Source organism: Pipra filicauda, unplaced genomic scaffold (genome assembly GCF_003945595.2).
Source record: "Pipra filicauda isolate LSUMZ 115617 unplaced genomic scaffold, ASM394559v2 scaffold26_size5592650_pilon, whole genome shotgun sequence".
In the NCBI taxonomy this organism is placed as follows: Eukaryota; Metazoa; Chordata; class Aves; order Passeriformes; family Pipridae; genus Pipra; species Pipra filicauda.
Window position 1 is genome coordinate 4,538,777 of NW_024104387.1, and position 27,648 is coordinate 4,566,424.

At 36.5% G+C, this 27,648-nt stretch overlaps 1 protein-coding gene across 5 annotated transcripts in view; it reads right to left on the bottom strand.

The window, feature by feature from the left end:
- SBF2 (SET binding factor 2) overlaps nt 1-27,648 on the bottom strand; it is a 258,678-nt gene that overhangs the window by 64,975 nt on the left and 166,055 nt on the right. For all 5 annotated transcript variants that reach the window (XM_027737242.2, XM_027737251.2, XM_027737269.2 and 2 more), the window contains exon 17: nt 9,215-9,283. In XM_027737242.2, coding sequence (XP_027593043.1) covers nt 9,215-9,283 — 69 coding nt within the window. The remainder of the gene's footprint in view (nt 1-9,214; nt 9,284-27,648) is intronic.

Below are 27,648 nucleotides of genomic sequence, written 5' to 3' on the forward strand. Positions count from 1 at the left end.
TAACTTAAAAAGTATGTTTGCTTTTACAAAAAAAATTTACTGAACTATAATATTTATAAGAAAATAACTTCTCATGGATGTAATAAAAACCCTTGACTGGAAGAGTGTTTGGAAATATTGACAGAACTTTGACCATCGCCTTAAAAATTCTCTTCCATGACCCCACTCGTATTCATAAGCACCTGCAAAGTAACCACATTATCCTCTCTCAAAATTCAATAAAATACTGCTTTTAGATCATGTCTACAAAAACTTCAGCCATAATTAATTTACTGGTGGACAGAATCACCAACAATAATGATGACCATTATGAAAAATGATAACTATTATGAATCATGAACAACAATGATGACTCCACAGCTTCCTTCCAATGATTCAAACTGTCTGGTTTCAAGTATTATCACTAATTTCAAATACATATTGTAAGCTCTTGAGGATAAGTATCATCATCTTTCTGTTCTTTTGTACAAAAGCAAGCCCAGCAGTTCCGGTCCACAATTAGGGCTCCTGGATTTTCCAGGAATGCAAATAATGCCAATATATACACAACTTGATAATATTGTAAAATGCCCTTAATCAAACTTTTGCCTGTCAACTTGAATATGTGCAAAATGAGCAAGATTTTTGAATGAAGAATTGTTAAACAAGATGATATATGGAAAAGCATTTTATACATTAAATTAAGATTTAATAATTGATCTTATATTTTAAACATACTACATGGTGTTTTTAATTGCACTAGTGCCAGAAGTCTAGGAACTGACAACAAGTTAAATAACAAACACATATTTTTTTCCTTAGAAAACATGAATAACCTGAAAGGATTAACACCCAACCCTACCCCTGCTAAACAGGGCAGGTATATCATGCCCTTTTACACTTTCCACCCACATTACCACTCGCTTTCTCCTAACAAACCAGGTTGGTATCTGCAGTTGAAACATTACAGACTATGCTGACATAAAGAAGCATTAGGGCTCTGATAGTGAAAGAACAGCAAAATCCAATGATGAAGGCTGATATATGTTCTTTTGATCCTTATTACTTCATTTGAAGTCCTGCAGAAAAAGCTTTCTTTTCTCTTGTGTGATGCCCTTCAATTCACTGTTGTCCGTTTTAGAAGAGTTATGTAAAGGATAGAAATCACAAAGTGTGTCTACATATATTTTCTTTTGTGGTTCAGCTTCTTTCCTATTATCTACTGTATGATACAGACATGCTTTTGCTGTTTTCTAAGTAGGCAACTTAATATATTTCTATATTGAAGGGATTAGCATTCTGAGAATGGATAAATACAAATAAATTTAGTACTAAAAATAATGGTGCTTAATACTATTTCAGTCACAAAAACAATTCCATAGACTAAGATAGTATCAGAACTGGCAGGATAGAGATACAAGAAGAAAATTAATGGAAGCAGACAAAACTTCTTGCCAAGACAATAAAGGAAGTCTTTCATGATGGGACTTTCCTAAATTAAAGCCAGCAATTCAAGAGTGGAGAATTTTAAAGCAGAAGTGACTTCAATGCAAGCACACCAGAGTAGAACAGGAACTTTTAGAAGGAAATATAGCAACTAGGTGTAAGAATGAAAATATTTCAGTATAGAAAGCTAACATATTACAGAAAGTCCTTCTGGCTTTCTAGAAGGCTGATCATGCTGATGGTTATGAGAATTACTTGGGCAAATCATAGTTTTGCAGAAACAGAAGTTAAGAATCAAAACTCATGGTAAAGGTAGAAAACTGCACTAATTTTGCTTTTCAAAATCAACTGTATAATCCAATAACTTTATGCATTGCCCTGGTATTTACAGAGATTCTAAAACAATTATTAATATAATATTGTTATAAAGTAACAGAGGTAACATTAGTACCAAAATTTTCACTGTTTTCCACAGTACAGCTGGACCAATATTCCACTGATTCCAGCTGGTATTAATTGTAAAATCTGCCTGACAAAGACATAAAAATGGAATCCTCTCTTCACCCATCATCACAGATTTCCACATCAGCCTTACATTGAGTAACTTCCCTGTGGCTTTGTAGCTGATGCTCCACAACAGAGAGCACATTTCAGCTAATGATGCTTCTGTTACATAATTAACCTTGAATTTCTCTCTTGGAAAAGTGGCTGATGACATTAGTTAAAATATTATAAACTATTCTGAATTTCTCTAGTCCTGCCTTCAACCCTCAGAGAAAGGCCTGTAACTGGGAATTCTTCCCACACCTAAAAGGCTCTGGAGTAAAGTGGTCATTATTCAGGTATTTCAAGGAGTAAAGACTATCCTTCATTGAGCATCTGATGTAACTGTTACTGAAACTTGGTAATCCGTTTCAGCTAGAAAAGTATACACTCAAATTACTTTCATTTTATTATTATACTATGTAAAAGAGCATAATATATTTCACTATGGAAAACAGAATTATTTTTATTGATGTCTTAACATGGAATGATTACAGCTTCACATTTTATTATTAACTTCAATTTTTTTTAGTTAAATCATAATTTTGTACTTCCCTGGAAGATTATAAAAAAAATTACACAAAACTCAATTCCCATAAACCTAGACTAAAATCCTTTTCACCTCAAAAATGCTACCAGGATAATTTGTAAGATGACATGAATAAATGTTCTGTATTATAATCAAAAGTTTCAAGTAAAATGATTTACCAAATTTTGGTAACCTTTTAAAAACACTGAATAAAGGAAGCCTCCTATTTTATGAAATTTTATTTCATTCTCAATAAAGAAAGGCATAGGCATATGGAGTGATGAACACAGATGAACAGCCAAAAGATAGCATATCCTAAGGGTTTCTGTTAGCCCCCGTCTGCAAAATATTTCTCTCATGTTTCATTTCAAGTTCTAGGATAAAATCAGCATCAGTATCCAACTGAAGTTTTATTGGAAATTTTATGGCTTAGAAGCATTAAAATGAAAGAAAATAAAAAAAAAAAAACCAACCTCCCCCCAATCTTTCCTTCCATCCTTCATAAGAGTTATGTAATTTAATAACATAAAAATTATGAAGCAGTTTCTAGTGCATCTCACTGCATTATGCTAAATGACAAATGTAAATTTTAATGTAATACACCTAAACTGAGAAAGTTTACTTCATTTGGGTTATTTTTGATGAAACCAGATCAGCACTATCCAAATGTACAACAAGCCATTCAAAACAACAACTGGCTCAGAAATTGAAATTAAATATCTGTGATTCTATAGTATCGTACTGCTCTGGCTACTGCAATTCAAAGAAATGTTTGTATATATAATATGGAAGCCCATTCATCATATTTCATTCACCACAAAGCAAACTTGACTGTCAGAATAGTATATTTTTATTATGCCACTTCCTTTATTCAAACACTTCTGAATGCCAAATAACAAAAATTCGCAACTTTGTTACTATGTACTATGTAATGTGATAGAATATACTTAGAAAGGTATGGAAACACAGATGATTATACACAGTTCTACCATAAAATTTTATTTATAAAATTTTCAAAACCACCCCCGAAACTCAAGAAATGGTACTACAATCTGCACATTCAGGTTCTACAGCGGTTGAGGGATTGAAGAAAAATGTTTGATCATACTGTCAAACATCACCTTAGCTGCAAAGGGAGGGAAGATGAAGAAGTGGCCTCTGGCTGTGACTTGCCATGGGACAGCAGTGAGGACACAGTTTTTGCTCCCTCTGCCTGTTGTCCAGCAGCCGGAACTGGTGCCTGCCACTGATCATCCCTCTGGCTGCACACTGAACCTTCCAGAAATGCAGCATGCTGTACACCACATCTTGCCACCTTGGCAGAGACTCTTAACTGAAGCAGGGAGTCCAAACCCTGGGAATTTGACGATGCCAATTATATAATCGTCAAATTGTCTTCCTTGATGAGATAATAAAATGAAAACACGATTAAAATATGTCCTTTTCATCTTGTCCTTTCCTCCAACATGCAGAAAAAGACCTTTTTTCCGCAGCACTAAGGAATACTACATTTGTATTTTATACACAGAAGAAATGACCGCATACCAAATAGGCATGGGTCATCCGTACCGAGAAAACATGGAAAAATTCTTTTATCTTCATGTATAAATACTTTTTATTTATATTGTTTCAATTTTAAACAAAATTCCAACAGTATTACTAACGGTAAACTAAAACCTTTTTCTAACCCAGAAGCAAAAATTTGTTTGTTTTTGTGACATTAACAGTACACACCAAAGTCCACTGTCACTGATGAGTCACATTTTGCTAACAGCTTGTGTCCAATATTCAAAATTTTTAAAAAGCATTGTGACTATTTTTTCAAGAAAAATTCAATTATTACTCCAGGCCACAAATATGCAACCAGTGCTGACTTCCTGTCTATGAACTTAATCCCATCAGCTATGAGTTAAGAGTGCGATCAAATCCTGCCTGATCAAGTTTCACAATAGATCACTCACCAGACTTCAGGGAGAATTCTGAAATTTCACCAGCCATCCCAAGAGCTCATAGCGTGCTGTACACAGCGTGATGTTTCTTGTAATTTTAATGGGATCTGTAGAAATACCCTAGCCTAGTTTTTACATAAGCAAAGACTTTAAGACAAGACCAGTTACATCATGCAAGCTTGTTCTTTTCTATAATTTTTTTGCTGTTTTCCCAAGAATATTTTAAAATACCTCAACGATAGTGCATTGACTACTTTGTGAGACAACTGTTCCAGAATCTTACTAATATCACCTCTAGGAGTAAGGTTCCCTTACTACTCAGTTTCTTGGTTTATCTGCTGAACTCAAACAAAACCACATCTTTCTCATTATTTATATGCCTCAAACACTTGGTGGCTGCAATACATATGGTCACATATAGTAAAGTTATATAGGAAGAAGAGTTAATTGTTTCTTTGTGCTCTGCTTTGTCTTAGATAAATAAAATGAAACTTAACATTTCATATAAACAATAGTCCTTTCGTAAAGGGACTGCCATGTTGTGTAACTTTTTATTACTTCACTTGGAGCAACGGGAATTATATTAACAATAAAATGTTGTAACACAAAATCCCATATAATTTCCCATCAAAATTCTATAGCAAACATAGATGGTAAAATACCTATTTCACAGAATCACAGAATCAACTAGGTTGGAAAAGATCTCTGAGATCATTGAGTCCACCCTTTGACCCAACACCACCTTGTCAACTAGGTCCACATCCAGTCTCTTCTTAAATACCTCCAGGGATGGTGACTCCACCACCTACCTGGGCAGCCCATTCCAATGCCAAGACCTTCTTCCTAATGTCTAACCTAAACCTCCCCTTGTGCAGCTCAAGACCATGTCCTCTTGTCCTACTGCTGGTTGCCTGGGAGAAGAGACCAATCCCCACCTGGCTACAACCTCCTTTCAGGTAGTTGCAGAGAGTGATGAGATCTCCCCTGAGCCTCCTCCTCTCCAGGCTGAACAACCCCAGCAACCTCAGCCTCTCCTCCTAGGACTTGTGCTCACCAGCCTTGTTGGCCTTCTTTGGACACGCTCCAGCACTTCAATACCCTTCCTAAACTGTGTCCCAGAACTGGACACAGGACTCAAGGTGTGGCCTCACCAGTGCTGAGTACCAGGCGAAGAATCACTTCTCTAGTCCTGCTGGCCACACTGTTCCTGATACAGGCCAGGATGCCATTGGCCTTCTTGGCCACCTGGGTACACTGCTGGTTTATGTTCAGCCTGAAGTCAATCAGTACCCCCAGGTCCTTTTCTACTTGGCTGCTCTCCACTCACTCTGTGCCCAGCCTGTAGCACTGCATGGGGTTGCTGTGGTCAAGGACCCAGCACTTGGCCTTGTTAAACATTATACCACTGGATTCAGCCCATCTCTCCAGCCTGTCCAGGTTCCTCTGCAGAGCCCTCCTACCCTCCAGCAGATCGACACTCCCCCCCAGCTTGGTGTCATCTGCAAATCTGCTAATGGTAGATTCAATCCCCTTGTTCAGATCATCAGTAAAGATGTTAAACAGAACTGGGCCCAACACTGATCCCTGGGGGACACCACTAGTGACTGGCCACCAGCTGGATGCAGCACCATTCACCACCACTCTCTGGGCCCGGCCCTCCAGCCAGTTCCTAACCCAGCACAGAGGGCCCCTGTCCAAGCCGTGGGCTGCAGCTTTTCCAGGAGTATGCTGTAGGAGACAGTGTCAAAGGCTTTGCTGAAGTCCAGGTAGACACATCCACAGTCATCCCCTCATCCCACCAAGAGGGTCATAAAAGGAGATCAGGTTGGTCAGGCAGGACCTGCCCCCTCCTAAATCCATGCTGGCTGGGTCTGATCCCCCATCCATCCTGTAGGTGCCGTGTGGTCGCACTCAAGATGATCTGTGCCATAACCTTGCCACTTGACTGATTTAACTCTACAACATTTTTAGATTTACTGCAGATTTTTTCACTGATAACTCAACTTGGAATATCGCTTGTGCAATAACACCAATGCACACACAAATAAAAACGTGTGCCGCTATTAGACTCACAATTCCTGTCTACTCCTGGCTACCAAGAACATTGTGCAGTCTCAACAGGGTTAGGTGAAATAAGGTTTAATATGCTGCCAGCATTAAACATGGTATTCTGGTAACAGAAACATCAATAAAACAAGTACACATTGCCAAAAACTACTTCATCTTTGGAAAGCATGAACACAATCACACAGCAAAGGTAAGACAGTTGTGCACACTGAAGCACAGGTTCATGCCAGGTAGAATATTTTCACTCTAGTCTACGAAACAGTTTTGAAGACCTCTAGAGAAGCTGAAAAATGCTCTAAAAAGTGTAATTCTTAACTCAAATTCCAAACTGAACCTTAAAATGTTAATTTTAACTAATCACTGTGAAGTTTTTCTAATGATCTTATGTTCTGAACAACATGTCAGTTTGTGTTTAGTATGAATAGTTTTATACCAAAATAAGTACTTTTGCCAAAGAATTGTATCTAATGGGACATACCAAAGGGGACCATCACTGAACCTGAGGATTAGATCTGGGAAAAACAAAATTCTTTTTCTATTATGCATTAACAGCTGGCTTTTGCAAGTTAATAGTCAGGTTACATTAATTTTTAATTCAGGTCAGGAAACATTAAAAGACCTCATCATGCTTCTTCCATTCAGGGACTCACAGATTCCTCAGTGTAACGCTTTAGAGTGAAATAGTAAGTATGGGGTTAGGATATTAAACAAAGATTTCAGAGAACTTTTTGTGAGAGAAATGGTGTGAGATATTGGTACCTCTACCAAAAAATACAAGTGTATTGTTGGGGAGCTTTTGATGGGCAAAAAATCCAGCTTTTTGCTCTTCTTGATGGTGAAATCAAAACTTATTTAAGCTTATTTCAACACTCATGATATGTCATTAAAAAAAAAAGAAAGCTTTTTTTTACTGTCTTTTTTTTTTCCCCTCCTTGTTCAAACTTTACCAAACGTGGAATCTAACCAAACTGCTACAACACCCCAAAATACCCTCTGTACCTCTCAAGGTAAAGAGCTATGGGGACTCTCTTAGTTATTTTTATTAGCAGAACTAAAAATCAGAAAATGAAACAAAACTGAAGTTTCTTCATAATGTAGGATTAATGAGGTAGTAAGGATAAAACAGGGAAATGGGAAATCTCTACAGCTCATTAGCTCTTTCTCCAAATTAAGTATTAGTGGTAGCAACAAAGGGGAAACAACTCACAATTCTGCTCCTCAGGGCCTCAAAAGAGAGGGAGCAAAGAAAGATGAACTCATAATTAAAGATGGGAGAAAGTTTATTTGCTAGGATTGAAAAATTTAACATCTCACCATGCTAACTTACATAAAAGAATGAAAATATTTTGTAGATTCTTTCCCAAAAGCAGTCTTGAGGTATTATGTACACCCCTAAAATAAAACCCATTTAAATAAATTTTTTTTCAATTTAAATGATTAGAAGGGAAAAAAAATCTACCACTTTATGCTCCATATATGTTGCTAAGTACTAGTTTAAATAGGAAATTTCAAAATATTTTCTATACATTTAACTTTGTCAAAACCGCTCTCGTCCTCAGCAGATGTTTCTGTGTTCTTTGACTGGTAAAGTTCCACATTTTTTTATTCTGAAAACTACATGTCAGAATAACATTTTTAATTTAAAACAACCAGAAATTGTTTGATTAGGATATATAATTTAAATTTAAAATTACTGATTTATTTCTCAGGTTACTGTTGCATGAAACCTTAGTTTCTATTCAGCTAAAATAGGAAACTTTCTGCATTTTATTTATGGCTACTCATAAATGCCTCACACACCATCTGAAGGATGGAAGGTTGTATTTTTCAATTTCTATTATTTTATTAATGTCTACATAAACTGTCACAGTAACTACTGTAGTAGTATCATAATGTACCAATTACCAAAGATTAAACACATATTTCTCAAGCTGGGTTGTATGACAATATTTACATTAAACAAGGATTATTTAATACTGCAAGCAAGCAAGTCCACATTCTGAATTTATCAGAGATGTACATCCTAAAAAGCAGGACCTGAACTACCCAAAAGTGGTGAAAACACTGCTGTATTGAGACACTGAAATAAATACAGTCATACTACAAGAGGTATGCTTTTGAAATAGTTACTTGAAGACTTTGCATTATCTGCATTCTCATATTTACTGTATTATATTTTGCCACCATCGAACACTGTGTATTCTCCCCCCCCCCAACCAAACAACAGTACAAGAAATTGAAAACAAATATACAGTTAAAACAAGCCACTCATAATATTCTCTGGAGTTAGCAACTACACGACAGACTGAAAACTTAACATGTACATTTTGGCCAATGTTTAACATGCCAAATTAAAGAAAACAGTACTCCAACAAACAGTTTTGACACAGTAACATCAGAAATTATTATTTTCAATTATTTTAGTGACTAAATATAATTCAGTGATAATTCTCTAACTGATCACGTAAACCTGCATTTATTTCTGGGTACACACATCACAATCATCATGGGCCAACATCAGTAAGTGTAATTCTAGAGCAATGTCCATAATAGTCCGGTCAACAACTTCCATGGACATCAGTCAGTTTTAGAATGAATCTTCCTACCTGTGACGTATCTCACATCATCCCTTTCTCTATCTCAGCAATGTATGTAATGAAAAAAATATACAAAAGAGCAGTGGTTTTCAATACCAACTTACCCTATAGAAAGCAGTCGTCAGGGGCAGCAGCGCTGCAGCAATGCTGTATTCTTCTGAAGATGAACAATCCTGCAAGAAAAACATACGAAGAAAATAAGCAAAACCATTTTCTACGTTAGGCTTTATAATTTCATCTCTGCCTTATGGAGTCCCTCTAACATCCTTCTGAGACATGTGATTTTTAACAACTCGATATCATGTAAGAATAACATATATTTATGTGTGTGTACACATACACAGTCCTCACGATTTCTCCCAGACAGGTATTGCTATGATTTTTCCCATTTAAGAAATTTATTAGCAGATTTCTCGCTCCCATGTCTGAAATACAATTTCACCTCCACAGTTTACACATAAAAATGAAAGAATTCCTCATTTAGGAAAGAATAAAAAGATAGCTTGCTTCCATTTGGGTCAACAGAAAATCTGACTAAAATGGAAGTGATGTGATGACCAAAGAATGCACTTTCGAAACGTTTACATGAAGGGACATTTATGTAATATGAAATAATCACCTCCACAGACTCTACAAAAGTTTGGCACAAGGTTAACTTTAAAAGAAGATGAAAACCCATTCTCTTCACAACCTGAATGCCTCATTCAACAGTCAAGTGTGTCATTCGTGTCTCTCTAGGCTGAGAAGGGTATGCCAAAGTAAATCAAGTCATAATTACACTGATGAAAGTAGTGACTTTATTACGGAAGTCTTTTAAAAGAAACCAGAATTGGAATGTAACTTAATATTTAAAAAACAAACTACTTGAATTTTTAAGACTTTTTTAAAAAGAAAAAAAAGGAACAAAAAAATATCCAACAAGAGTTAAAAATTATACTTTTTAAAAAAGTCATTGGGTGCTTTTTCATTAGCTCTTTCTGCCAACATCGAAGAACACAATAATGCAGATAGTTCTGCTAGACAAATGTATCACCATTGTGCCCCTCCATGATGAATGGCAAAACAACATTTCCAGTTGTACAACTCATTTCAGTATTTTTAACATCCATTCTTACAGTGGGTACCCTCCAACTGAAACCACACTCCTACTAACTATTACATCTGACCAAATGCCAGATCTCTGGTGTTCCTCTGCCAGATTTTTCATTTATATCTTTATCTCGTATCAAGAGTTCTCTAAAAGAGAGCAACTAGCAAAAACCTGGCACCAGACAACTGTGATAGCAGAAATATAAAATCTACATTAAATGAACAAGCACGTTAAGGATCATTAGGATGTTATTTGTATTCATCTCACTCTTCTTTCTTAAATGGCTGCTGAGTGACTATGGACTGCAGGTTCAAAACAATACACCAAGAAACTCATCACAAGACTATTTTGCTTCTCGTAATTTTAAAAGTCCACTTCATCCTTTGTGATTTTTCAATAACAAATACTTCATCTTGTATTACTTGAACCAAGCTCACTTAAACAGAATACCAATGTCCATCACAGTTAAGCATGGCAGCATTTAGAAAATTACTTATATATATGTTCTGAAAAGGCACACAACAAGATCACAACTGTGAAGGTTTATTTCTGCACAGTTACTGAAGGTTTTAACATGTCTATCCCCACATGAATACATGTGTGCTACCTACACGTGGGCAACAAGGGGTGTGCAAGTGTTCACACTTCATAACACATTCCAATCTGGTAGGGGAAAACAGCAAGAAAAGTGGACACTGAGAAGCTCAATATATGTTTCAATGATGTCTCTTAGTTTGTGACATATATATATATACAAAAAAACCCTCCAAATTAGTTTGTAAGATGTCAGGAACATAAGACTAAGGGACAGAGCCTCAGCTGCTTTTAATTTTCAATTTCTGCATTATTTCCTATTGTTATCCACATTCTTAATCCCCATTTGGAATTTAGCACATGTATTTTTAGTTTAATATAAATATATGACAAATATTATTAGTGCTTTTCCACTTAATAAGAAAACTTCCCATTTAAAATGAGACTTTACAACCTTTGGGAATCAGCAACAGCTCTCAAAGAAATAAATATCTTATTTCTGTACGTGCTTATTTATAACCAGGTATAAAATGAATCCATCCTCAATTTCAAGTTATCTACTTAATCCCTCAGCTCAAATTATTTGTAAGAGTTTGGGCTTTTACCCAAAATATACATAAAAATATCTTTATAAAAACTGAGCAATGTATCTTCACCTAGAGAGCATTCAGTATTCCAAGAGCTAACATATGTCTCAAAGATATATATCATCACCATATAAACAACACATTAAATTATTTTTCCATTCTTTCTTGCAAGTATGAAATTCTCCACATATTCTATGTCAGCAGTACCCCCTGGACTCGTAGTATGGAAGTATTATCTATCTATATCTTTTTCTTCTCCACTATATGACAAGGAATGGAAAGTGATCTCAGTTAGGAATAAATGCTGCTTTAAGATTAGTGGAAGTAATTAACTCTTTATCTGCTTTGTAGCTGCAAGACAGAATGCCATAGTTAAAAGAGATGTTGCACTGAAATCTCACCTCCTTGATTTTACAAGTAAACCAGAGTACTGCAAATGTGTTGTAGGCAATTAATTTAGATGCCTGAAACAAAGCAATCCAGCTGCCTGATATATAATGTCTTTACCAATTGTGAAAAATATCTCTTACAGCTGCTACAGAAGTACACAAATCAAATACCATAAAATAATTAAAGCTGTTCCCCCTAATTTGCACAAAATGAAGCTGAAACACATCTGGGGAAGAGGAATTATTTTCAGCAAATTAATCTCCTAAAAACAACGTCTTGTGACAGTGAAATAGGGACTTCCACCATGCCACGTGCAGAGCACTGCTTTGAATCCACGCCTAATTGAGTGAAATCCTGGCACACTGTTCTGGCCATACTGATCATATATCCAGACAGTTGCTGAACTCTGTAGCAGATTGGAAGTGTTACAGGAATTCATGTACATTTAAAATAGCTTTGCTGTACTGAATTGACAAGTGAATAATAAAAGGAGAATATTTTTCCTTACATCACTTACTTTAATAGCACATGTGATTTACTTTTACATTTCGATCAGTTTAAATATGCAGCAAAACTCTGGTGGTTAGATATTGTCATTAGATTGCAGAGCTGACAGATTGGAAGTTACAGATTTTGACTGCTTGGACGGACACATGGGGCTGCCAGTTTATGGTGACTGGTTTTTGGAACCTGGTAGGTGGCTTAGGTTTCTGGTACTGGAGAGGAGAGGCAACTCTTCTCCTCACTCTTGACTTAAGAACAAGCACTCCCCTGAATTTTTGTTTGGAAAACAAGGCATTACATATCATCAAGTTGAGATGCCCTCTGCAATCTGGTAATAGCAGAGAACAGCTAAGAAAAGTCACCCCAGGTAAAGGTGCCTCCTTGTGAATGTGCAGGCCCAGACTCAAGAAAGCCCTTACGTCCCTTTGATGTCCCAGTGGCTACAAGAACAAGCCCAAGTCAGTGAAGCACAGTGATAGTAAAGCACAAGTTTATCCATCTTCCTGCAGTAAACAACAACTTAAACTTAGGAGTTCTGCTTTCTCTTAGTCACACAATAGAAATCTAGAAGACACATATGAAATACCTCATAACATTTGGAGTGCAATTTTCTTTTTATATCCATCTTGACAGTCTCTCTCATTAATTGCTCCCTGCTACGGTATGCATCGGTGTTAAACCCCATTCTGCTTTGGGCACTAAGTTTTTTAAACAGGCACCACATTTTTAATAATTACAGAAATCTGAGTATGCTGAAAACTTGGGACCCAATTTTGCCTTAGATTCAGCAACACCATAAATATACGGAATTCCCCACAGGTCTGACTCACATGAAATCAACGTAGTGTGCAGCGAAAAAGTTCAATGTGGCAGCTCTTGATCCATACCTTTTTGGCAGTACAGTGTGATGCCTGCATGCTCTATTAAAAATACTGCTCAATTAACCTGCATTGTCCCTCTTGAGAATAACTGAATGCTGTCGATTTTCATGCACACTAAGAGCATTCACCACCCTGCAGGACTAAGCTCCTAATGAATCCAGAAAAAAAAAAAAAACCGCCAGAAACTTCAGGGTCATATGTATTTTTAAAGCACTAACACAAGAATTGTTAAGTCAGCATGTGTAACTACGTTCAGTACATTGGCTACAAATTACAGGTGCAATACTGGTTCCAAATTCAACAGATGATTTCACTGCTGTCAGGATTTAATCCTTATTGTTACAGATATATTACCTGGACAGAGTTTTACTGAATCACAGAATTTTTATTGTTGATGCAATTCTATATTTTGGAAATAAAAACTCTCCATCCTAATGCACAAGACTATTCCTTTTGTCTAAAGTAGCGAGAGAATTCAGCAGCCCAGTTTAGGAAAAATGTTTTGTTTGTTAAAAGGAATAAGAATTCATCATGTAGAACTGCAATGTTATTCAAAACTATCATTTAATTTTAATGAGAGGATTTTTCATTTTCATTAGAGAAGCTGAATAAAGTATATCCATCCATATATCAACACAATTGAACTATTTAAAATTACAGTTTTGATCAAAGAAAACCTATTCCACGTTAATTGATGTTACAACCAATGTCTTCGCAGAGGTAAAAATCCAAGTAAATAAACTGACAATTTCTCAAAAACTAATTGTAGCTAATATAATTATATCCTGTCTTGAAAGAAAGGTGAAAAAAGTCTCATTTTGAACTTTCCAAAGCAACTTTTAAAAGTATTTCAACTGCGAGTTTTAACTTCACAGTTAAAGGCATCATCTAAAGCAGTAGTCAAAATGACATTTTGTTAGAATAAATGCCAATATGACAATAATCATCTATATTACTTGTTACTAACAGCAAAAAATTAACTTCTAAAGAAAGTTTGTAATCTTCTCATTGGATTCATACGCAAAATTATTTTTTTCAGTGAAAATTAATGTGTACTTACTTTCTTGCTAATGTTCATATAGAGTTTTTCCTAGTGAAGTTAACATCAATGCTAGTTGCTGTTCTCCTTTATAATGGGATCAAACTTTTTCTTTTTTTTTTCACCAAAGATGAAATCAAACCTTCCTGAGACAGCTACAGTTTTGTTAAATGTAACCCTTCTGGGACCTGAGAAACAGGACAGAAAATAGACATGCCCAGGCTGCCTACCTGGCACCTTATCTTCCAGCAGAACTCCAAGAACACACTCAAAACTTGGAAGATACTACCTTACATAATTCTCATTATTTTTAAAAATTCTCATTTTGATAAGAATATAGACACTCTTTCAAAATTATTAATTGACAAAACCAACTTCATAAATGACCTTAACAGATTTTATGTGTTACTCATTAACACAAGCTTTTAATTTAACTTCTGTTGTACTTAAACACCGCTCCAGTGATTCAGTTAATAAACCCAAAAAAAGTACACTCTTACTGTCTGCTGTTTACAGGTCTATCATTGGTAAGAACCACACTTTGGGCTTTTGAGGAGCACATTCTCAGACTGCTCTCTGGTTACTATCTGACAGCAGTAACTGAACACAAAGTTCACATCACAGACTTCACCTGTGCTCTGAATTTTGCCAGTTGTAATACTTCCTTCGTCCTCTATGGCCATCACATCCATCGGATTGCCAACATGGAAGACAAAGGAACTGAACCCAACCCAGAAGAATCTTCACCAATTTGTTCTGACTTTGTGGCCTGACTAGAAACCTTTGTAACGACCATTCAATTAAGGAGCTTGTCAGGTCAGCTATAGGATGCAAGATATTGTAGGCCTGCCATTCCAGGTAGCAGGAGACCCAATTCCATTTTAGAGGGATTTTACTTCCTGAAGAACTTCATATTTGTCTTCACCTGACCCTAAATTCTCTTAGGTTTGCCTGTCCTTAAAACACAGTGGTATAAGGAACAGAATTCGATTGATGCAATTTAGATGGAATTACACAAGCACAGCGTTCATTGCTTTTTAAGTTTCCTTTTGCTTTACTGCACACATTCAGGACCTAACAAACACATTTCTTTTCTCTGTGCAGCTCTGTTGTACTCCTGATCTCACAGCAAGACAGCTCGCTCAAAGAAGAGCTGTCAAGGCTCCCCCCCGCCACCCCAGCTCTTTCTCAACACATTTCCGTCTAGGTTTGAGATTAGTCATTTCCTCCTTCTTGTAACAAATTACGTTTAGGAAATCAGGAACCTCAATTTTTATGTGCATAAATTACACATTTGTCACTGTATTTTCACTGTACCCCAAAAGCCTAAAAACATTTAACTTTTTTTGCAAGATACTGATAAAAACAAGAATGCCATCCCTTGCGTCTAAGCACATCTGAGTTTCTTTAACAGAAATGCCATGCATGTTTCTGAATACTGTCATGAGGCCCATGGCAATAAAGTTCAACATACTCAGGCTGTAATCTTCTCCCAAGGAAATGGTTGGGATGCCAAGATGCCTTTTGACTTTTATTTCACAGCAGGGCTTCATTCACAGTGACTCTGTCCAAACCTTAAACTACACCAGCTGTGATACAAGGTCCTGCACAGTAATTTGTAAAAAGTATTTGACAAACAACACTCAAATGACAGAATACACTGCGATTCATGACAAAACAGTGATCAATATCCATTAACTGCTCAGTTGGAGAGGGGCAATTATTTCATAATATATCTACAAACTGCAGTGTACTCCTAAAGCTCTGGTAGACCAAAGCACTTCTGCAGCAATTGCAAAACATTAATACAGGATACTCTGTACACTGCTGTACAGACAGCCCGTTTAAATGAGTTAAGGAACAACAGAAAAACACTTCAAATATTAGAAGAACTATTAAAATAGATGTAATACTACAGTATAGTCCAGTTATCTATTAGTGAATAAGTTCACAAGTACATAGCACGCATTCTTATGCATTCTAGCATTCATTTGGTGCAAAGCAGCATTTCCTCTTTTAAACTATAAGCAAAGTCTTAAACTTTTAAACATGTATGAATACATTCATGTTGCTTAATTTTACTTTTCTTCTCTAAGTTTCATGCAATTTTCCAATTTCACATACTTTTAATAAAAATGCATCACATCATCAGTGCACATTCTATACAATTTTTACAACTTAACAGGAATGAACTCCTTAAAAAAAAAATATCAGATTTATATGGGTATGTAAAGTGATTCACTGAAAAATCACTTTTTCACTTTAAAAGAATAATGTTTGGATAGAAGTGGAATTTTACATCCATCTTCTGAAATGCAAAGAGTCTACACTCAGTTCAAACCAGTTACCAAAAGATTTTGGGTTTAGTTCACTATAGAGAAACTGAACAAACAATGTCTGATGAAATGTGACTTGGAAGTAGGGCTCACTGAAAATTTTCCACTGAATAGCATGTGATAGCAAAATAATTTTTTATTTATGCTAAAAACCCTCAATGACATCATCTTAGGAAAGAGAACTTTTAATCCCCGAAGTTTTCCCCCTGAGAGACTTAGTCTCTTGTCAACTGATTTTCTGGGGAACCGGAAATAAAATCTTGGACAACAATTCAAAGAAGGCAAGGACAGGTTTAGGGGAGCAGTAGAGTTGGCTGGACTGTAGAGAGCAAATCCCTACAGAGGGCATTTCCAGACACAGGAAGAACAAGAAAGTGATTGAGAACAGAAAGCATTGGCTGACCAAGGGAAAATGGATGATCTTCTACAATGAAACAACAAACTCTGTAGCCAAGGAAAGAACTGACTGTCTCATTTACCTTGGCTTTAACTGGGCTTTTGACACAGGTTCCTTTGGTACCCTTGTAGGCAAGCTGGGAGATATGGTCTGGATGAAAGAGTGGAAAACTGATTACATTGTCAGGCTCAAAAGACAGTGGTGAATGGCTTAACAGCATTCACAGCAGGTGGTTCTGGTGCTGAGTTTAACAGCAGGTAGTTCTGAGTCATGTTTTCAGGGTTGGATACTGTGGCAAATGCCACCTAATGTTTTCACAAAAAACCTGGAAAATGGCATGAAATGCATCTTCATCACATTTCCAAATGACACCAAATTTGAGAGAGTGGAAAATTTCCTTTCAACGTGAAAGGAAAGGGGAATATTGTGAAGTACCTTGATATCAGAAAAAAAATAAATCACATTAAAAGAAGAGCAACAGACAGAAGCGATGAACAAATCTGCATAGTGATACTAAGTTTCTTGAAGAAATCTGTGAGGTAAAGAGTAAATACTTGGAAACAATGCATCAGACTGATGGGAGACAGAAGGGGGAATAATATCTTGTACGAAGTCAAAAATGTTAAAACATTAGTCTCACCAAGAGTTATACTCGCAGCAGGGGCAAAAGAACAAAATAATCAGAAAGTTTATGGATCTGATCCAAGAGACTGAAACTGTCAGGAGAGTGCACAACTGAAAGAATCCCAAAAGAACTAAGTAAGTATAGAAAGGGAAAACAGTGTTCGCAACCAGTACAGACAGAAATTATTGGAGAGAACGGTGATGCCTGTTCTATATATCTATAGCTGTATCTATCTCGAAAGCATCCACAGGGTTCTGGCAGGTGCTCCTGGGAACTAAAGCACATGTTTGCATGTCTGTAACACTGCCTCTGGGAGATGTATTTTCCACAAACTGCTGAAGTGGGGTCTCTTTTCAATACGTATTTGACATCTCGCTGCCCGACAGCTTTGCTTCCTTTAAGCCAACCTTGATAGTACTGAAAAGTTTTGCTACAGTTTTGGCAGAGGCACCAGCTAGTCTGTGTACAGCTGCAACACAGGACAACATGAACGACAATGACCAGCTGCTTCTGGAAGAAGTTTTTTTGGATCTGCTTTGTTGGTGCAGCTCCATTTCTGGATTCATGAAACAAGTGTCAGCTGCTGGAAGAAGATATTTCTGGGATGACCTGCAATGGCTGCAGAATTTCAAGGATGACAAAGGGGGGGTTTGTGGGTTTTTTTGAGGTAATTCTGATTATAATGTTGTGAATCTTGAATTCATCCAGCAAGGGCTTTTCCATGCTCAGGCATGGATGACACATTGTATTAGTTGCGCTGGTGAATTTGACAGAACCTGAAATCCCATGTTGCCAACCCTGCTGCCAGACCTCTGTTCTTTAATAGACTGGAATGTAAATTTTCTACTATGTTTCAAAGAGTAGTTTCAGTTTTAACAACATTAATGGAAGTTGTTGTAGAAGTTGCTTAATCCAAAAATCAACCTTGCAACAACACCAGAACAGGCTCATCATGAAAAAATCATGTTACTAAAGCCGTTATCAGAAATATCCCATTTTTTTGGAGAAAAAACTTCCAGCAATAAAGACTTTTAAAGGATAAACGGTTCATAGAAAAGAATACCTAGAGCAAATTTGGGAAACAGAAGGACATATGTTGTGCGTGATTAGGTAGCATGTTGTAGAGCAGTGTCCACCTTGATTAACACATCAAATCTGTGTCATCAAGGAAGAATGTTGTTACAAAGCCTGAAAAGCCCAAGAGATGCAGAGATTTCAAGCCTGCTTGATTTAGTAAAGTGCTCCCTCCAAGATAACATCCATCAATGAAATACATATTCTAATGAAAATATTTAAACTATGAAAAAGAAAACATAGAAAAGTATAGTCCTTTTATTTAACTAAATGTTAAGTATTTTAAGTTTTCAGACTGCACTTTTCAGTGCATGGGTAACAGCCTCTTTCATATGGATAGAGATTTTATTTCAAATCTTACACTTTTTGGTGGTTCAATAATAAAAGTATGATAAATGCACGGGAGATGCGAGAACTGTTTCTTATGAAACTTTTATTAAAAATTCCTTTCTTGGCTATTAATAAAATATTTGTTTTTCTAAGAATCCAAGTGAAAACAAGTATGAAGCATTTTTTAAACAGGTAAATAAAGACAATGGAAGAAACAGTAAACCAGTTTCGAACTGGCAATTGTAAAACTACCCTCTGAATCCTTCAGTCTTAAAGCTTGCTGAATTGATACTTTTCTCTGGGATTTTCGAATGGCTTCGGGAAATAAAAAGGTTAGAATTCAATGAAGTAACTTCCCCAACTTTGGCTACAGAAGTGAAAAAGTAAGCTCCCAAAACATACTAGTTTGTCTTCTAGTTGAAGAGGCACGCCTGGGTGTCCTTGAAGCAAATTCCTGTAAAAACCTTTCGGCAGGGCAAAGACTACCAGAGGAGAGAAGAAATCCTTGAGCTTGCTGTGTGGACCAAAGAAGCAGAAGCGCAGAAGGGAACTTGGCTGTAGCACTGTCTTCCAGCAAAATTGTTTCTTTCATACAAATTCTAGGAAATCTTGGTATGACCCCTTTCTGTTCCATAGCCTTCTAAATCACTGCTAGTAGTAACATCTGGCTATCCAGCCAGAGAGAAAGCCTTCTTTGCCAGCTTTTGGGTTTCCAGTTAATCCATCTTAAAACCCTGACAGATCTTCTCCTAGGCTATCTCATCTTCCTTCCTGAAGGTTTTGTTACAAACACCTTTCTGTTTTCTTCTTATCTTGTTGCAATTATAGGAAAAAATGCAGAAAGGGTAGTTCTGTTATGTAACCACAGTAAGTGGCAATAAGCACATGAATAAAAGGCATCTCAGGGTACAATGAAATATTAGTGAAGCACTAAGTCCCAACTATACTCATGCTGTTTGAAATTTTTTCCACACAATTCATGTTTGGAGCTTTCAGAAGGATGAGCCAGAAAAAAAAAAGAGCGGGCAGCAAAAACAAAAAGTGAGAAGTTTAAGCATTAGCAATGGCTTTGGCATCCTAAAAACAGCATGACTCCAGTTCCAGAGAACACACTAGCAAATCACCAGATGAGTGCAGAACAGAATTCTGAAAATCAATAGCCAATTTCAGGACAGCATGGTATTATTCCGTGGGTATACTGAACAAAACACTGTATCAGCATGACCTGTCAGCCATGCACAATAAATGTGACGACTCAAATGATAAATATTTCTAATCTGTGTCTCTTTATAACAAGAAATATGACCAGATATCCTGATACATTTGACAATCTTCTCATTCCTTTCATCTTATCTCAGTTTTAAGTAGCAAAGAAATCCTTAAGCTTTCAGGAAGACCTTCACTATGAGTTGACATGAATTCCACATTGCCTTCTCTTTCAATACCATGCTAGTGTCCCATGGCCACATTTTGTCCAAGCTCCTTATGCTGCAAAAATTTTGGAACTAGTTCTTTGCTGTTTTGCAAGGACATTTAATTGGGCAGCTTGTGAATCAGTACTGTGAGACATCCTGCTAGGTGAGACATCCTTCTACATGTTGCTAGTCGAGGATTTAATACAAATTTCAAATACTCTTGTTTACCATCCTTCTCCTTCTTCTTTGAACCTTCTCCTCTGCGCAGAACTAAAATAATAAATAATAAAGACCTGAGCTTTCTATATTAATGCACAGGGTGAGAGCTGGATGCACAAGCACAGCACAATGCTACTACGTAGTCCACTGGAGCCCATTTGTGGAGTGAGATGTGACTGCAATGATGCAGTGGAGCATAGGAAGGGCAGTGACATGCAGGTCAAGATATTCCTGAGAGCACACAGCATGTAAATGGATGAAGTCAGGCTGGAAAGGTGGCAACTAGTATGGCACTTGCAACAGTACCACTGGATCCACCGGAAGGAGGGCACATAAACTGAGCGGCGAACGCTGCATTTTCAGAGAGGTGCAGAAAATAAGCTATCTTGCCAGGTGATGTATTCCAAGGATTTGACTGTGTGAATGGAAACACTTTTTACACCACAGCTGAGTGAAGGACTAATAATACCTTCCTCCTTCTGAGAAGACAAAGTTCCTCTGACACTGCAGACAAACATTGCATATACTATATATCACCAAAAATTATCTTATAATTTTGCACCTACAGTTCAATCTGCAATTGATCCTGTTATATTTAATTTACCCTAGTGAATTAATAAATTAAATTCATAAATACATTAGCCTGACTCTTCTCCAAAACAACCTCTCTTCTCTCCCCATCCCCTTGCCTATCCCTGAAGTTTAAGCCACATTATAGTATTTTTAGAAATTAAAAGAATGCAAAGACAAAAAGATCTTACTTTTTCGTGATAATTTACAAAGCATCTGGTATGCAACTAAAAAAATATTTTACCAAGTTTTTAAAAGAATTCACCATTGCCTTCGAAGTACATGATTTTTTTCTGACCTTAAATATGACAGCTCACTGTCAGCCAAAATTCACCACTGATGGAACAATAACATGGAGGTGCTGCATACCTGATTTTGAGGAAAATCTCTAGAAAATACCTTGTCATTAAATGTTGGACCCAAATCCTTTATCTTCATCCTGAATGAGTTAGGTACACAGACATACTATGTGCTGCATTTTAATGTAGTTAGTTTTTTAATAATGGCATCACTGGAGTCAGTACACAACAAAATAAGGATTAAATTATTTCATCTTGTAACAGCAATGAACTTAGCAAGATCAACATATGAATGGAAGCTTTTGAATACCTAAAATAATATTACTTCATCTGGGCAAAGAGAGAATTAAATAAAAATTAAAGGTATATATAAAGATTACCTGGCAACTTTTAGTAGCACACCAGTAACCACAGAAGTGAGATGAAGAAATCTGTATGGCAATCCTACAAGCATCACAGAGACCACAGTACTGCAACAATTTCTGGAATAGGTTGAAGTCCCATAAGCAAGACATGAAAAAAATCTTAAATTAAGGAAACGCTTCTCAGCTGAATTGCAGAAAGTTTCAAAATATCAGGTTTCCAGATTTGTCTTTTACTGACATATGATTTCCTAAACAGAATCAACAGGTTCAAGTATTTTGCAAAAGTGATTAGTAAAGTTGGTAGCCTGTCATAAGGAAAAAAAATTGGAGTGATGATAAAATAAATGCAAGAAATTCGATATTAGCTAAAAAATGACTGCCAAAGGATGACTACAAACACAGTGAAAAGAATGCAGAAAACAATGAAAAGGAGACAAAGAAAGCATAGAGAACATGGCTTTAGCTGCATCCAAGGGCACCTGTTCTGAACTGAAAGCTTCATGCCGACTAAGAAAAGATATATAGCAACACTTTTTGTTAATAATATAGATTTTTAAATGCTCCTAACCACTGTAGTTCAAACATATGGTGTTAACCAAAATTCTTTTCAGAATAAGTACTTCAGCCTTTATTTCTAAAAAAAGCTACATGTTTATTCAAAATTGTGACAGAACCAAGTTTTATTTGTGGTATGTTAAAAGTTGAAGGTTTCTGCACTAAATTATATTTTTAGTCTTTTCAGTAAGTTTTTTAAAGTTCTCCGGGAAGACTTTCATTGGAGAATTTTGAAAGTATTTAGGTTATGACTTAATATGACTTCATTGAAAATTAATTTTTCATCATTTCTTTCCTATTAGATTGTCGCCTGAGTAGCCAAAGATATTTCATCGCACTAACGTGGCTCCACCAGAACTTCAACTACGCCCAAGGACCTCTAAGGTCAGCTTTGTTTTACTGACTAGAAACCTGAGCTAGCCACTTGTTCATTTCGGGTTTTTTAAGTGCATAATTTTGTTTCAAAGTTTGAAAATTAGATAGGACATTTTAATTTTTTGTTAAGATGGAAAAAACGGAACACAGTCCGTTTACTAAGATGCAACAGGGAACACAAGACATTCCCTGTAATACTCCCTTCTCTCTCTTAGCAAGCATCTTTGTTTCTCTTGGTACTCCCAAGAGCATGTAGTACCAGTAACTGAAACAAAAAAATTTCAAACTATCACAGAAACAACACGCACCAGGAAAATATGTTGACTTAGGTAAATCTGCTAAACTTCATTTGGTTCAAAATGACTTCGGGAAAAAAAAAAATCACTTCGCTCCTTACAAATCCTAATCCCCTTCTCCACAAACAGTATTAATGGAGGTCAATAAAACCTGAATGGACAACAAGTAACCCCCAAAATGTTTGTGGAATATTCAGAAAATTTCTGCCTGTAGAAATCAGAAATTCTTCCCACAATTTTGATTACTCCTATGTGATCTCTCAGATGAGATGAATTCATAGTAGGCTACTGAGAAAAGTAAATGTTTATATAAAAGAAATAATCAGAATGCTCATGTATTTTAGTATACCTGTTCTTACCTTTAAGCACAGAATGCCTCCAAATTTGAGTCACTGAATGTTTTGGGTTGGAAGGGACCTTTAAAGTCCAACCCTCCTGCAATGAGCAGGGCCATTTTCAACTACAGCAGGTTGCTCAGAGCCCTGTCCAACCTGACCTTGAATGTTTCCATGGATGGGGCATCAACCACCTATCTCTTGGCAACCTCTTCCAGTGTTTTACCACCCATATTGTAAAAAACCTTTCCCTTATATCTAATCTAAATTGACTCTTTTTTAGTTTAAAAACATTACCCCCTGAACACCAACAATGGCACTCTGAGTAGACTTCAGGTACGATCTTCCATATTTCCATAAGTCCATTTTTCGTTATTAGATAATTATGGTTTGGAATAGTTACTTATAGTTTGCTGGATTGATTTTAAATGAATCAGTTCCAAAGCCTACTGTTTTAATATGCAGGTTGTACCTTCAATTTGAAATAAGAAATGAGACAAGATCGAAGGAATTAAAATCTTTGTGATATTCTGCTTTATAACCGTTTATTTCTGAAAGGGTTCTTTGCAATGAGCGTGTGTAAAATGTCTGTGGCAGCTTCAGTCCCATTGATAAAGCTGAGCTGAACTATGTGAAAAGTAACTGAAAAATCCCAAGCCTGCCATCAGTTTTCTTCACAAGGACTCTGTTACATGGTAACAAGCTCTGTCAAGGTGGAGGCTAAATGGAAAGGGAACTGGGAATAACAGCTATCCATCACAATCCAGTCAGGATCACAGCCTATGACTTTCTTACATGTGCAACTCAGAGGCTGAGCAGCAAATTGTGTTACCATAACTGCAGTTGTGGCCTGTGGCTTTCAGACAGAACCACATATGGTTAGTATTTCAGCTGTTTCCAAACGACAAAGGCAAGGCTCCAAAATTGTTCATTAAAATAAATATTTTCCTTTATATTATTTTTCAGAAAAGCAATCGTACCTTTTAATTTCATAAATATAACAGGTCAAATTCCAATGAAATCAGTAGTCTAGAATCTTAAATTTGGCATCAGAACAATAAATTAAAGGCCACTTAAGTCCACTGTCTTTGCCTGGATTAATATTTTTTCTCTTCTTATGAAGAAAAAAATGTCCAAACCAATAACTTCTTTTGCCTCTGTTCTAATTTAAAAAAAGAAAAAAAATACACTAAAGACTTTACTTGGTTTCAGTGTGTGAATGTGTCTACTGGCACATAAAATGCTGATCAAGAAATGTTGTGGGTAGCATCTTATTTGCTATCTGTGAATTTAGACTGTTCTAATGCTAATGTTCTTGTACAAGTGGAAAATATTATCAGAGCATGCATGATATTTACAGAAGCAAGTCTTGCGAGACTTGAAAATACAGGAAAACAGAAAATATTAGCAATTACATTAATGTACTAAAAGTGAAGAAATATAAACTTGTTGAGAATTAAAATAATCAGTGCTGTAGTGCTATTGAAGGTGTATGTGTGATACATAAAATTCAGATGTCTATGGTTCAGAGGCAGACAGAATATTTTAATGCAGATAAGGAAAAATTTACAGTTTCTAAAGAAGTGCTGAAAATCATGGTATCCTCATAATCCAAGCTAATTTTAAGTGTATTATTGTTACTGCAGTTAGAGTAAGATATTTAATTCCATACATCTGGAGGGGATAGAGAATACTCTATGGCAATTGAATGCAACTTATTCAGGCACAGCAAAGGATATGTATCCTCTAAAGCGATATTTAATCAATTAAGATTCAAAGCACCTTTTACAAAGGTGTTCAACTGACTAGAGGAGTTAATTTCATCAAAATAAGTTGCTTTTGTTCTCAGAAGTCAAATAATCTAGACAGAAGATTTAATCAATTTGTACACCTACAAACACTGTGGGATTTCAGACTGTTAAATGTGTAATTCTAATCTAAATTCCTAGCTGCCAAGCAGAGATTTGGACTTCCAAGTGGAAGAACTGGGGGGAGAGGTGGGAAAGAGGGTTGGTGGAATTTGTTTGTTTGTTTGTTTTATCAATAGACATTAGCTGAAGTAATTTTTAAATACTTTGTTGGATGACTAGATACCAAATCCTACCCCTGACTGTGTACAGGGAGGGAATTACTAAAAGTAATTCTCATTAAAGCATGTTTACATGGTGTTTTCCATGCATCCTAAAAACCAATTAATTTCAGTCATAATTCTGGGCTAGAATATTGAAAAAGCATGTCAACAGCTGCAAGAATTTTTAACAGCATACATAGATTGTATTTTTTTTTTGTTTACACCTTTACTTTCCGTTTCTGTTCTCTAACTGCACACACTTTTAATGTAACAGTAGAGGTGGGTCGTTTACTGTAAAGAAATTGATTCTCATGCTCTTTTCCCTTAAAAATCATTCTAAAATATCAAATATTTCACTATTGTTTGTTTGTCATATTAATGTATTTGCCAAAGTTTACACAAAATACTGACAAAACCCAGAACTGGCCTTTGTTTTATGGTATTTATCTCACAATCACACTTCAGTTTTTGAGTACAAGCTGCAAAGATCTCAATTGTTTAAACCAAAGGTTATACAAACATGACAGCAACCAAATTCTTAGAAGATATTCAATTTTCTTTCTGCTTTAGAAGTGACTATATGTGAAAAAGAAATAATGAAGACCATACAGGCACCCATCAGTACCTTTTATGCAAATTCCTGCAAAACAAAACAGATAAAAACAGAAGCTTCATGAAATTCCTTATAGAAACAACAAGCCAGTCGTCTCTATGGCCCATTTCTTCTGGTAAGTACTATCAGTGGTCAAGGCAGTGTCCCACTGCAGCTGCTCTACCTCAGCATAACAGTTACTTGGAGGGTGAAGTGCAAGGGAAGGAAGATCAGAGACTACATTACACAGGCATTCATTTTCCTCATAAAAGACTGCACTACAGCTAAATACACCTGTGCATATGGGTGGTCACAGAGGTATGTTCACTGAATGGGTACAGTAAATCAATACTGTGCAATATTCTGTTATTTACTGTATACATAAAGTGACAGCACAGATTAAGTGCATGTACACACACCTAACACATTATCTATAGGGAATTATGGACCTGTACTGAAATACACATTATATACATGCACAAAATCTAAAATAAAACCAAAATTTCACATTACTTCCTTATTTTTATATATATAAAACTTGTAAAAACAGAAGACATTGATTTCACATAACTTATACTAGCAAAAACCCTATTATTTCCAACACCAAGGACTTTTGTTTTGTTTTGTTTTGTTTTTTAATACCTTTCATCAGTCCACCTCTTTCCAAGGCAGGCTGGAGAGCAACTACACAGCAGTACAACACAACTCCTAACCCAGACTTGTTTTATTTACAGCAGTGAGGAGCACACAAGCACGTCTGCTTTTCATCAAGACAACCAAAACTATTTAGAACACAGTTATTAGGAACACTTGGCAACCACAAGGCCACAATTAGCAGCAATGAACACTTGAGAACAGTCAGAGCCTACCATGTCAACACTCCAAGGAGCTACATGGTTTCAGTGAGATACCCATGTGTGAGCATGTCCTGCATCAACAGTAAATGTAAGAGGATTGAAGACAGGCCAGCAACAGGAGACATCCCTTAAGAGTAAAGCCTGAGTAAAGCCTGCTCCAGCTGACCAACGGCCCAGAGACCCATCTGGGATGGGTGGGTTTGTACCACCCTCCTTATTAATGCCAGGGAGCTGCTGTGAGCCCCAAAGCTGCAACCAGCCAGAGGAGCTGCTGGTGCTGCTCTGCTTGTTCTTGTATTAAAACCAATACACTGCTATCACCTGATATATTTATAGAATATTAGACAGAGACCCTTAAAACAAGGCTAAACCTGCTCTGATAACTGCACAGAAACGTAATGAAGGCATAATCGGTATCCTCACACAGTGTGGTCTAGAAATCAAGTTACATCTATGGCAAGTTATATCAAGAGAAAGTAGGATGCTATCACATTTATTCTAGCATTTTTCATCCATTTTCATGTTAGCAGCAACAGACCTGGGGCAAACCAGGGGATTCCCTGCAACCAGAGCCCTCCAGAGACACATGATCATTCACACCCTGAACAGGCTGCTCTGACCGTAGTGGGACTGGGGGATTATTTTAACTTCTATTTACTACTGAGTTGATATTTATGTGTACATATGTGCATATATTTCTCTGTACAGCAGACATGGATATCTGCATCACCCACGTGCACATGTGTGTACATGGAGGGGAGGAGGAAGTGTGTGAACACCACATGTTTTGGTGAGAGGTCGA